The sequence below is a fragment of the Tachysurus vachellii genome, chromosome 20 (genome assembly GCF_030014155.1).
Source record: "Tachysurus vachellii isolate PV-2020 chromosome 20, HZAU_Pvac_v1, whole genome shotgun sequence".
In the NCBI taxonomy this organism is placed as follows: Eukaryota; Metazoa; Chordata; class Actinopteri; order Siluriformes; family Bagridae; genus Tachysurus; species Tachysurus vachellii.
The window spans coordinates 21,921,377-21,933,477 of record NC_083479.1 but is presented as its reverse complement, the minus strand read 5'-3'; the positions used below and the strand labels follow the sequence as shown (position 1 = coordinate 21,933,477).

Here is a 12,101-nt window from a genome sequence, read left to right as displayed (position 1 = left end):
GTGCTAATGTTATCTTTAACAGCTATTATGTTGATGTATAATATAATGTCAAAGGATCTACAGGAAAACTGTTTAATGTTTATTTTGGTATTAAACACTGTTTAAGAATTTGTGTGTACAATAATGTGTTTGTGTGTGTGTGTGTGTGTGTGGGGGGGGGGGGGGGTATTCAGTTAGGTTATTCAGGTTAGGTTATTCACATGGAGTGTGTCCTGATCCTGTGAAACATTAACATGAAAGAAAGAATATTTTATAAACCAGTTTAAACATAATATGTTAATTTATTTAGTTGAACTACTGTAAGCTTCAACACAACTTCAGCAGTTCAGGACAGGAGCAGAGCGAACAGCAATAAACTCAAAATTTATCTCCATGAATCTGATAATAAGAAATGTTCTCGTACATTCCCATGTTGACCTTTAGGTGGCAGTATATACGACCTTATAAAGAATAGATGGAAGAAAGATGAAATAGAAATAAAATTAAGAAGAATTAATAAATAAACTGAAAAATATAAACTAAATATGAAGCACAAAAGAAAGAGAAATTACAGCTTTACTGTAATTGATCATGTGTCTAATCTCTTTATACACAAACTCCAGTTTAACCTTCAGTCAGTGAAGGAAAGGGAAAATAAAATGTCTCTTAATGTGTAGAAATATGTAGAGAAATATTCCATTATATTCTTGCTGTTTGTGAGTTTACAGGACACACAGTTTAACACTGATCCTACATCAGTGCTTTAAACTTAATTTACAGAGCAAGAAACACAAACTGAGAGCAAAGACTCTGTTCTGTTCCAGCAGAGGGTACACGTGCTCCACCACACACACACACACACACACACACACACACACACACACACACACACACACACACACACACACACACACACACACACACACACACCCCAAAAAAGATGAGTAAAAGTCGAATAAATTTGACTTTTTTCTGCTTTACATGAGGACTGATTGTTTCTGCACTGACCATCATTGTCTTTAACACCTTAAACCTTAGTGTATAAACATTTTATACACTTTTTAGTGTGTAAACACTTTATGTTTATAGGAAAGACGTTCAGCCATTTTAATTATTTACCGACATGTTCAATAAAGCGTAAATAACCGCTTATTATCCCGTTATGATCACTTTATTATTTTATTATCAAAAGTATTTTGGATTTAATTATTAAATGAAAAGTCACAGAAATTCGTAACCGGAAGTGACGTTAAGTAAAAGTCATCCTTAAGCGCTAAAGAGTCCGTTTTTGTTTGTGGTAATAAACCCGTCATATATGTTTTTAAGTGTAAAAAGCGACGATGAAAAGGAACTAATTAGTGTTTAAGACTGAAGAAGAGTAAAAATAGCAGCACATGTGACTTCTGTTTAATCTCCTGTGTGAAGGTAAATACGTCTGTTAGCTTTGATGCTATCGCTCTTTGTTAAGCCGTATTAGTTCATTAGCCTGCTAGCTAACCTGACTGACTAGCTGTGTGACTCGGACTCCATATTAAAGCGGTTTAATACATTTTATTTAGCGACACAAAAGACATAAGGAGCTTGTTGACTTTAGCTGAATGATTAGCATTGGAGCTAAAGCTGTACCTGACAGTTTATAGCTCAGGTTTGGGATAAAAACATGGTGTCATTAAATAAATGGATAATAATTATACAATATACAATAAAATTCGTCATTAAGTTGTGAACATCTTCAGCTAAGCTCCTGTTACACTTTTATCTGTAATACACCGTTATGTTCAACGTGAAAATCACCTGTTTAAGCTTCTGTATATCATTACTTTGTGTTGTTCTATATGACTTATATATAAATTATAATAAATAATAATATAATAAAACATTATTTGTCAGTTTTTTCTCTCTTCCTAGCTGTAGGTCTGTTTACCATCTGGGACACTGACATTATATCAGCTGTGATTTCATTAAGATTGACTGTGATGATGTTTGTTCTCAGGTGAGGACGCAGATCATGGGGGACTGTTTACACACGTCAGCTGACAGCTTGTCTAAACTGGTGAAATGGGCACACAGTCACGGAACGATCTGCACACTCATCCCAAGCTTGAAGCACTTGTTGACGGAGGGAGCTCATGGACACCTGACAGCACTGTGGGGTTGCAGCGCCGGCCATGCTTACCACTGGCCCTTAACCTCCTCCTGTAAAACAGCACACAAGGATCGACTGTGTTATGAGCGCAGCAGTCGAGGGATCAGTACAGAATCTCTGATGCAGGGAGCAGCGTCCATGCAGAGCAGCTCGACACAGAGGTTCCACAGCAGCGCAGCCAAAACAAGCAAAGGTGACTCGAACCAGACCCAAGACTCATACGACTTCTCCAATTGCAGCGAGCCATCTGAGATGGATGATAACACAGAGGAGCACCTATTCGACATCGTTTGCGAGTCCTCCGCCACCGATGAAGAGGGTGATTCAGAGCCCAGGGTCACGCCCAGAAAGCGAAGCTCTAAGGGCCCAAGCTCGGATGACTCTACCGATCCAGGCACAAAGAAAATCAAGCAAGAGCGAGCTGAAGACTATTACACGGTGGCTAATGCACAAGCTGCCTCAGAGGGTGCTCCATCATCCAGCATCTCCCAGTCACCCAAACCAACCTCTCAGATCAGACCTTCATCCAGAACTTCAGCACCACACAATCCACAGCTACTGGAGGACAGAGATCTGTTGGGCGTGTCCTCCTCACCACCGGAGAACTCCTCCTCATCTGCGACCAAACACATGCACACGCCGATTAGTGGCTCACAAAGCAGAACACACATGAACTCACACATGATCCCTGCGAACAACCAGAGCACATCATCTCTGAGCCAACCAGGAAGGAGTGACATGGTGGAAGTGCTTCCTAACGGGGATTTCAGCCTGCCGTTTGAGGATCCCTCGGGTGTAGTGCACCCTGAAATGGACATTTTAGCAGCACAGAGTCTCAGTGTCGAGCCCAAAGGTGACACAGGTAATGACATTACATACTCTAGACTCTTCACATAGGTTTTACGGTCTGGTCTCCTGGATAAAGGTTCTGATATTTAAAACTTGACTCAGATCAGTTGACTCCATTTTAAGTGATTAATCTAATTTATTCATTTAAGTGATTAATATAAGTGATTTATTTGAGTTGTCATTGCGGTAATGTTTTGAGTGTTTATTTGATTCATTTATCTGTTGAATTAAGTGATTCATTTGAGTGAATATTTGAATGATTCATTTGACAATATTTCAACCAACTGGAATCCCTTTATTTTCTCATGCATCCAGTGAATGTTTAAACAAACTGGGAATCACAACATGAACATTTTGGAAAAGTTTAAGAAAATGTAGTTGTGATGGGACAAATGGCCCACTGTCTTTACTCTGAGTGAGTTAGAAAATTAAAAAAGAAAGAAAAACCATGCAGAACTGAAGCCTATGTGCAGCTGTTGAGTTCAGGTTAATAAATATTTCAGTTACACTTCTATAAAATAGAAATGTAAATCTGCAGCCATACGATGGGGACAGTGTCGGTGTTCAGATTAAAACACGCATCAGATCAAATCTTCGCACAGTACAGCAGCAGTACTAACTGGATACTGAAATAACACACAGGGAGAAAACATCTGTTTTTAACCTGGAAACTCTGTGTAATGTCTCCTCAACTCCATGATGTGAGACTCAGTACATCATCAGTCAGCATCATGTTAATTTAACACCCTGAGACTTTCATTTACCTGAAAATTATACAGAGAACTTTAATCCCTCTCTTGCATTTAACAAGTGAGAGACAATATTTCTTATTCCACGTTATAATATTTTATATATTTAAATATATATTTTATAATATATGAGAGAATCTGTATGAGATTTACAATATATGAAATCTAGAACTTATGGAACATGAAGAAGACCCGAATGATGAAGCAGCTGATCGGTTTTTAAAAAAAACTTGACTTGGCTCTTATTAAACTCTCTAAAAAATGAAGGACTTTTTTTCCTCAAGAGGCTCTGAGGACGTTTTTAATTTTATGGCAGATGACAAACAGACGGCTTCCTTTATAACGCCGAGATGAGAAACGGTGAGTGGATTTTAGTGTCTTCATCATCACTCTGTTTCTGCATGGAGTTTTGGAATTAGTGGAATGTCTGCTGTGTTATTTATGTGTGTAAAATCTGATGTGATGATGTTTACAGGTTGGGAAGAAGACAGCGTAATGGTCCTGAATGCCTCTCAGGGTTAGTTGTGTAAGACTTTTCTGTTATACTTTAGTTGTATTTGCTGTGATCTTTAGCTTTTTGTGTTTAAAGGGAAAATAATTTGGATGAAGCTTTGCATAATTGCAAATAAAACATTTCCAATTTCTTTGTTGAAAATGCTTTTTTATTTTTTTTTTACTCTGCATCCCACACAACCCCAGTACACTGTGTAACGAGTGCTCTGTAACAGTAAGGACGCCGTGGAGTAATTGGATTAAACAAAAATTCCAACCGATCTTCTCTCTTCTCACACACACACACACACACGTTTCAGCAACACACTTTTCTTTTTTTTTAAATGTCACGCAGTAATTGTTGTTAACGAAGCTGTAATATAGTCTGAGCTGAATCGAGTGTTAAACTTGATCGCAGGATGTCTCAGCTCGGAGGAACCGTTCTGGCCGTCCACGTCGGAGCTCTGTCCCAATGCTGAGAGTCATTCAGAAGAGAGGAAGCAGCTGGAGGACTACATCACCAGCGTAGGTGAGATTCACCTAAACTTGTTTTTATTTCTATTTTAATTTGCTAATACAGTAAATTAATTATTTAAGACACTAAGAATTATGTAGATTTTTATTGCATTTTATTGTTATTCTTTAACTGGACAGATCCTGTAACATTACGGAACCTCCAAGCTGTCATCTCCCGGGTTCTCAGGTTCCACGAGCAGACCCATGTGCAGGTTCACAGCCCTCCTCGTCCAGGAGAACAGGAGCTGTTTCCAGGTTCTGGACTCTTCCTCCCTCCGTATAAACTGGCCTGTATCCACCAGGAGTCTCGTCAGGACAGCATGAGGCTCTTCCACCTGCTGTTCGAACACTTCTTCACCGAGGAGGACCTCATCGGAGCCGTGGCTTTCGGAAAAAGGGGCAAAGTGCCGGATGGGAAAAAAATCCTGGACAGAAGAAAAGTTGATGGGATTATATGTAGGTGATTCAACAATAAGTAGCTCTGAATTCTGATTGGTCAGAAGGTGTTGATGAATTTACTAAGAACAGCAGCTCTGTAGTGCAAATTCTACACGTGCTGTAGTCTAATAATAAACAGATTTTTTTAATAAATACATTTGTTTTTAATACAATAACTTTACAGCAGTTGTATGTATGTTTTTTTTCCACAAAATATGTAAGTAATATTTAAGGGTGTGAAAACTTTTCCATATAACAGTATTTATAATCAGATTGAGTTGGACATGGTGTTCTTTAATAAATGTGTAGATAGTAAATTGTGCTGTAAGGGGAATAAATCAGTGGTCTGATGAAGTTACAGTCGCCATGGCAACCTTGATTATTTTCCTCTAACAACAAGTCCCTTAAGTGTTTTATTGCAGTTTACTATTATAATTTTTATGAACTTCATGATTTATATAGTTATAGTTACAGCTGAGCGAGTTTCTGTTCTGTTATAGAAGTTTTAAACACTTACAGTTCATAAGAACAATCTCAGCTTGTCATGTTAGTGAGAAACCACAAAGAGGTTTAAAATCCTGTCCTGGAGACTCCTTCACACACACACACACACACACACCACAGGAAAATACACCATATTAACAATTACAAACTCACTCACACTCTCAGCTCCCTGTGAATGATCTGTTACTATGGAAACGAGTACATTAATATAAACCTGAGCTACAGCCAAGCTGCTGTTCTACAGAACCGATCAACACCTGAACATCAATCAGAATAATATTTGTGGAGACGATGCAATCTTGAGTTTATTTATTTTTAAATCAAATGGTTTTATTCCCTCCACAGCGTACGTTCTGCGGTGTTCCACACTGGACGGATGGACGCCAGTGGAATCTGCGAAGCTGAAGAAAGCGTGCATCAACAAGTGCAGACTGAGAATCGGCCAGAGGAAGAAGTTAGCTCAGGGGCCGTATCTGTTCCACAAGTCTGGACCGTCGTATATCTGAGTTTAGACTCCATTGTAAATGTACAGGAGTGAAACGTGTTACATTTTAAAAAGTGTTTATCATATCAGTGATGCATGTTCTCCAGAACAGAAATGCAGCAGTCACTGCAGTGAGAACTGAAAAGATCTGTTTCAACATTTCAACAGTATCTGTGCTGACGCTGCAACGTGACGTGATGGTGAAACTAGAACAGAAATCTTTCCACTCGTAGCTTGTATCTGCTGATGAGGAGAATGTATGTCTTCTCTGTAGCTTTAGAAAATCACAAGCTGGACGTCTTTCACGTAGCGCTACACGTCTCAGTCGTGTTCAGGTTGTCCGTCCATCTGAGACTCTGAACACGGCTGAGGAACGGATTTTTGTAGGATTTCTGTGGAACGATCAGTGAGACCAGCAGATGAACTGATGAGGAGTTGGAGTAGATTTTCAGCAGCATTGTCCTGATTGGTCAGGATGTGATCATGTTCCACATACATGAGCTCACAGATCGACTCACTCGTGATTGGCTAGTGTCCCTGTGATTGACAGGACAGTGAGAGAAAGCCCCTCTCACTCAGCACAGATACTTTTGAATGATCGGGATTTAAATTCTAAAGCTCCTTAAGTGAAAATAGAAATAAATAGATTATTGTATATTGTGGACTTTTAAGAGGAATCACTCAGAGCTTTTATCACAACGGTGTAGAGATGAAACGTCTTTTATAAAAGTTTCTTTGTGAACTTTGTAGCAAATTTCATGCTATTTTATTATCTCTGTTTAACATGGGACTAGTGTTCATGGTGTAAACCATTTAAACTAATAATAATGTGGAGATTTTTTTCAGTGTCTGATCTTTTTATTTGTATTTTTTGTACAACTGGTTCTGCTTCAGATATATTTGAGTTTTGTAGCATTGTACAGAAACACAGGACTCTGTTCATGTGATTAAACTTTCATGTGTTTTTAATTTTTATAATCATCTTGTTAATGTGTAAGTTTTACTTAAGTGTGTGTTGTGGTTTTGCTTTAGATGATAAACAGTTCGGTCTGAATGTGTTCCACGTTTTATCTTTTCCTCTTTACTTTGAGAATTCTATTAGACTTTTGTCTCTATTTCGTGACGTAAAGACTAAAAACACCTGAAAACAGTTATAAATGTTTATAATTCGTGCTCCATAAAAACCGTTGAGGTTGATTCAGTGCTACAGTCTGTGTTTATTTTTCATGTGTAAATAATCGGTTTTGATATTTGATGCGTTGTTGGAGTTAGGATTTATTTTCTAACAAAATATTTGAAAAAAAAAATCAATGAAAAAGTTTATATAAAAGTGCAAAATCATAATGAGTCAGTGTGTTCTGTTCAGCTTATAGATCAGTGTTTAGATCTTCCTCACGGTGTGTGTGTGTGTGTGTGTGTGTGTGTGGGGCAGTGTATGAGATTGAGAGGCTGAAGGCTCTGCTTCAGGTGGAGAGAAATAAAAGCATGATGTTGGGAGAAACCATCAGCAGCCTGAAGCAGGATAAAGAGCTGCTGCAGCAGGAACTCACCAAGAAAGCTGAGCTCATCTGTGAGTTCCTCCAGGACCAACTCCGCCCAGGTACTGACCTCAACATCTACTCCTCAGTGCAGCTGTACTTCACGTAGCAGGTAAACGGTGAATGAGGGCATCAATGTCCATCCTATGAGGTATCTGGTGACAGTACCACAGTGTAAACAGTGGACCAGTGAAGCTGCAGATTAAGTGTGTGATGAGGTTCTGAGCTGTAGAAGGGCTCATGGAGAAGGAGGAGGAGGAGATGATGATGGATGCTGTGTGTGTCTAAAGCAGTTTAATCCTCTGTGTCAGATAAGAGACGAGTTCATCCTTCCAGTCAAATGGAGGCAGGAAGTTCTCATCAGCTGATCGGCTCATTTCCTGATGAAGGAGCTCCGTTTGAGTCTCCGGCACTGTTCGACTCATTCGAGGAGGTGGAGGTTCATCCTCTGGACCGACAGAGAACCATCAAGATCTCCTCGAAGAGGAGCCGTGACGGAGAGAACACCCGCGTCAGGAGTACGTGAGGATTTAACACTCCAAAACACAGGACGAGGATCTGTTAGGGAAACACTTTAATCATCAGAGCAGAACTCAACACTACTGAGTTACAAACAACATTCTTCAGCTCTGTTTTTACTCGTTTTTATTAACATTTATTATTACATTAATTATATTAGTTGCCGTAATATATAATTCATCCAAAAGGTTTTTGACACTTTGTTTGTTTTAAAGTGTTTTGTTGTTTGTGTGACAGGAAGTGCAGTGTGTAGATTTAAACAGCACATTCAGATCAGTGTGAGGAAAAGGTGTAAAACATAATGTGTGCAAATGTGACTGCAATGGAGAGAGAAATATCTATATATATCTGTGCTGGACGCAGTAACCCGTGTTCTCGTCTGTTCCCCACAGTGAAGAACGTGGTTGGCGTGATCGCGCGCTACATGACGGCTCTGCAGGAATTCCGCCGTAGCGTCTCCATGAAGGTGGCTTTCGACCGAGTGGGAGTGGACCGGAACACCATCTCCAGGACGGCGGCCATCGCGGAGCTCAGCCTGGCTGCACCGGAGGTTTTCCACGCTCTGCCTCCGTGGGACGAGAAGGAGGAGACGCTGGCACACTACGCCGTGAGGTGCAGACAGGCCATGGACGAGAACATAAAGGCCAAGATTAAAGCCATGAAGGCCAAGGGAGAGCTTTTACCCATCGTCAGCAAATAAAGCGTTGAGTATCAGCCCTTTCCCTCAGTGACGCACTAAAACTCTTCCTGACTTTAATAAACTGTTTTTAATCTAAAGTATGAATATTTACACTACAGTATCAGAGATGATGGTTTAATGTCTCATTAATTTTGTGCCAGATGTGGACCAGTGTTGACCTCACCATCTCTCTCACACACACACACATGGTTTAAATTCTCACTGCATGCCTATCTCACACTCTCACACACACACACTCACACACTGTGTTTTTACTTCACGTTGTTGAGTCTCGATTACACACACAAGGTGCTTTCACAGGCATGCAATAATAAAATCCACAATAAAGTCAATTTCCTGCAGTAGTTTTGCACTAATGTGTTACTGAGAGTCTGAAGGTCACTTCTACAGATAAAAATCACGAGACTAAGACAAGAAAACAAGCACAAACGTGAACTGTATGAATATGCAAATTATACACCACGCCCACTAGAAACTCCTCCCCTTCCTCCTGTTAGTCTGTGTACATCAACTCAGTAACTTGACATTCACTTGAATATGTCAATCTATCTTAAAAAACATTTCAGTTTCAGGTTTAATCAGAAAAGTTTAATTTGAAGAACAAATAAAACGTTCACATCGTTTTCACCTGACAGACACAGATTTGTGTTTTGGTTATTAATTAAATGGCTGATTAATGAAGCTTCTAACACAGTGATGGCTAAATTAATAAATAATAAAGAAGCAACATCACAAAAGGATTTGTAAAATACAATAAACTGATTAGAATGGAATCATTATCATTTCATTGCCACGTTTCAGCCCAGGTTTCATCCGTTCATCTGCACTCAGTGCATCAAACAGATGACCGGCATCAGCTGCAGTCGACGTTTCTTTATTTTATATTAAATAGAACATCATACCATCATTAAAGACTAAAATCAGACAGGGAGCTACAGGAGATTCTGTCTTTAAACCCTTCTGTTAAAGTGAGTTTTTCTGTAGAAGGAAAAGTGTCTTTTTAACAACTGTGTTTTTCATCGTCACTCTGCATCGAGTCGAGGCAGCACAGGGAGGATCAGGTTCCCAAATGACGAGTCCTGTGTGATGAAGTAGCCTGAAGAGTGAGCATGTGCGTGCTGAAATGTTAAAAAAAAAAAAGACTTTCAGATGCTTTACAACTAATAAATTCTAATACATAAACTGAGAATTTCATTTTAGTGTCACTCAGTAAAACACTTCAGCTGAGATCCCACCTGTAAAGCTGCTTTCTGCTGAGCGGCGATGTGCTGCTGCTCCGCGTGATCCCGAAACTCCTTCACTGGTGGTCTGGAGAGTGGAATCCTGAGGAGACAGAGAAAGTTTCCCTCATGATCACAGTGCAGATTAAATCCAATTACACCTCAGAGCTGATGGTGTAAGTCAGCTACATTTACAGCACGTGACAGACTCTTATCCAGAGCGACGTACAAAAGTGTTTAAGTCTCTATCATTAAATACTTTAACTCTGGTTCTTAAGATACGATGAGACTAAAACACTGTTTAAAGAGTTTTGTTTAAAACACACACAACAGATGGGATAAAGTCCTAGTGAAGCGTTTCATGAAGAAGTAGGTCTATAACCATCGTATGAAGACATTCAGTGACTCAGCTGTCTGGACCACTAGGGGAAGTTCATCCCACCCCCTCGGGGCAGAACAGAACAGAGTCTTGTAGTAAACTTAGTGTATAAGCTGGTGGAAGACATTTAGTTTTGAGATACTTTGTACTGTCTCTGTAGAACAGCTACAGGAAACTGTGAAGCAGCTCTGAGTCTCTCAGTCTGACTGATGCTGTAAGTTTATTAAATGAAGTTTAACGGATTCAGAAAGAGGAGTGTAAAAACTTCGATGTATGGGGTGTGTAAACTTTTGCACTCAGCTGTAAAACAAAAAAAAAGCCTTACGTGGCCCCTGGATTGTTCATGGACTGACTCTGGATCAGGCGTCGCTTCTCTTTATCCAGCTCAGCTAAAATCGCCACTCGGTTTTTATTCTGAAATCCTACAGGAGGCACAAAAACGCACAATTAAACACTGCATGAAATAATAATAATAATAATAATAATAATAATAATAATAATAATAATAATAAGCAGAATTATGTGTGAAAGAATCTGACCAAAAACACAATGTTTAAATACTAAAAACTGAAAGGAAAAACAAAGTAAATAATAAAGGGTTATTTATTAGTCACCTTCATTCCTCCTTAAAAGAGCGATTTCAACGTTATAACGCATTATAACAATTTAATAAATAATAATATGAAGGTCAAATTATTATTAACATCGTTTTGGTGAATCAAATTTTGATTGTCACATTAAAGTAAAAAAGGTAATTATCTGATAATGTAAAGTTCTTTATGTCTGTATTAACATCTGGAGGCAAAGTCCTTTGTGTGAGTCAACAAACTTAATAAACCTGATTCTAATTCGCGTTAGCACGTTAGCTCGTAACGCGTCAGTGCGTCAGCGCGTTAGCTCGTAACGCGTCAGTGCGTCAGTGCGTCAGCGCGTTAGCACGTTAGCTCGTAACGCGTCAGTGCGTCAGTACGTCAGTGCGTCAGCGCGTTAGCTCATCAGCGCGTTAGCACGTTAGCTCGTAACGCGTCAGCGCGTTAGCTCGTTAGCTAAACAACATCAATAAAACACATTTTCCGGACAGAAGTCAGTACCTTGTCCCGGCGGGTTTGAAGCCATCATATAATTTCCCCTAATTATATTCTAATGAATTATAAATCCGTCACTGTGAATAAATTAATCTAAAGACATCGGAATCATGCTGTGTTTAGATCTGTAACTTCTTCCTCATTTTTTTTATGTTCGTTTCCCGGTGCTGCGCACTGACACCTAGCGGACCGGAGGCTTTGTAACACACTTCTACTGCCACCTAGAGGACGGAAGTCATTCTTTTGTCTGTGATACTTTTAAAATGATCTCTACATCATCATCATCATCATCATCATCATCACAGGGCTCTCAAATGTCACGCATGAACGTGACAGTCCCTCATGTCGGTCTTTTGTCACGCAGAAATACTGACTATTTATCATATATTTAATAATCAGCTCCCAAAATGTCTCAGTCCGCACTGCTGTCTCTATGGAAACGGGCAGGAACCAAGCGCGTCTCCCCTGGAGCTCTTAGTCGAGCCTGAGATGGTGCCAGGGGG

The 12,101-nt window shown here is 39.6% G+C and overlaps 3 protein-coding genes across 8 annotated transcripts in view; 2 read left to right on the top strand and 1 right to left on the bottom strand.

Annotated features, from left to right (window-relative positions):
- The window catches only part of pip5k1ba (phosphatidylinositol-4-phosphate 5-kinase, type I, beta a), a 13,545-nt gene extending 13,437 nt beyond the window's left edge, over nt 1-108 (top strand). For all 4 annotated transcript variants that reach the window (XM_060896130.1, XM_060896129.1, XM_060896131.1 and 1 more), the window contains one exon: nt 1-108. This exon is cut by the window's left edge and continues 405 nt beyond it. The gene's annotated coding sequence lies outside the window, so the exon portion shown is untranslated.
- Nucleotides 109-1,203: 1,095 nt separating this feature from the next.
- LOC132863071 (uncharacterized protein KIAA1958) lies at nt 1,204-9,258 on the top strand. 3 transcript variants are annotated; one of them, XM_060895632.1, is made up of 6 exons: nt 1,204-1,404; nt 1,973-2,987; nt 4,199-4,240; nt 4,634-4,744; nt 4,870-5,187; nt 6,019-7,575. In XM_060895632.1, exons 2-6 carry the CDS (start codon nt 1,988-1,990, stop codon nt 6,177-6,179), a joined length of 1,632 nt encoding a protein of 543 aa, XP_060751615.1. In that variant the 5' UTR covers nt 1,204-1,404; nt 1,973-1,987; the 3' UTR covers nt 6,180-7,575. The 3 variants fall into 3 exon arrangements, with proteins under 3 accessions (XP_060751615.1, XP_060751614.1, XP_060751616.1); XM_060895631.1 differs by lacking the exons at nt 4,199-4,240; nt 4,634-4,744; nt 4,870-5,187; nt 6,019-7,575 and adding exons at nt 7,590-7,757; nt 8,007-8,213; nt 8,607-9,258 and having other exon boundaries at nt 1,205-1,404; XM_060895633.1 differs by lacking the exon at nt 4,199-4,240 and having other exon boundaries at nt 1,205-1,404; nt 6,019-7,574.
- Nucleotides 9,259-9,480: 222 nt separating this feature from the next.
- inip (ints3 and nabp interacting protein) lies at nt 9,481-11,762 on the bottom strand. Its single transcript, XM_060895634.1, has 4 exons — nt 11,605-11,762; nt 10,839-10,935; nt 10,150-10,237; nt 9,481-10,032 (listed from the first exon to the last, which is right to left on the bottom strand). Exons 1-4 carry the CDS (start codon nt 11,630-11,632, stop codon nt 9,937-9,939), a joined length of 309 nt encoding a protein of 102 aa, XP_060751617.1. The 5' UTR covers nt 11,633-11,762; the 3' UTR covers nt 9,481-9,936.
- Nucleotides 11,763-12,101: the final 339 nt, after the last annotated feature.

Coding starts and splice junctions, on each gene's coding strand:
- inip (XM_060895634.1), bottom strand. CDS start 11,632: ATGATGGCTTCAAACCCGCCGGGACAAG. Junction 10,238..10,838: donor ATGAACAATCCAGGGGCCAC/GTAAGGCTTTTT, acceptor CTGTCTCCTCAG/GATTCCACTCTCCAGACCAC. Junction 10,033..10,149: donor AGCAGAAAGCAGCTTTACAG/GTGGGATCTCAG, acceptor TTAACATTTCAG/CACGCACATGCTCACTCTTC.
- LOC132863071 (XM_060895631.1), top strand. CDS start 1,988: ATGGGGGACTGTTTACACACGTCAGCTGACAGCTTGTCTAAACTGGTG. Junction 7,758..8,006: donor CCAGGACCAACTCCGCCCAG/GTACTGACCTCA, acceptor CCTCTGTGTCAG/ATAAGAGACGAGTTCATCCT. Junction 8,214..8,606: donor AGAGAACACCCGCGTCAGGA/GTACGTGAGGAT, acceptor TGTTCCCCACAG/TGAAGAACGTGGTTGGCGTG.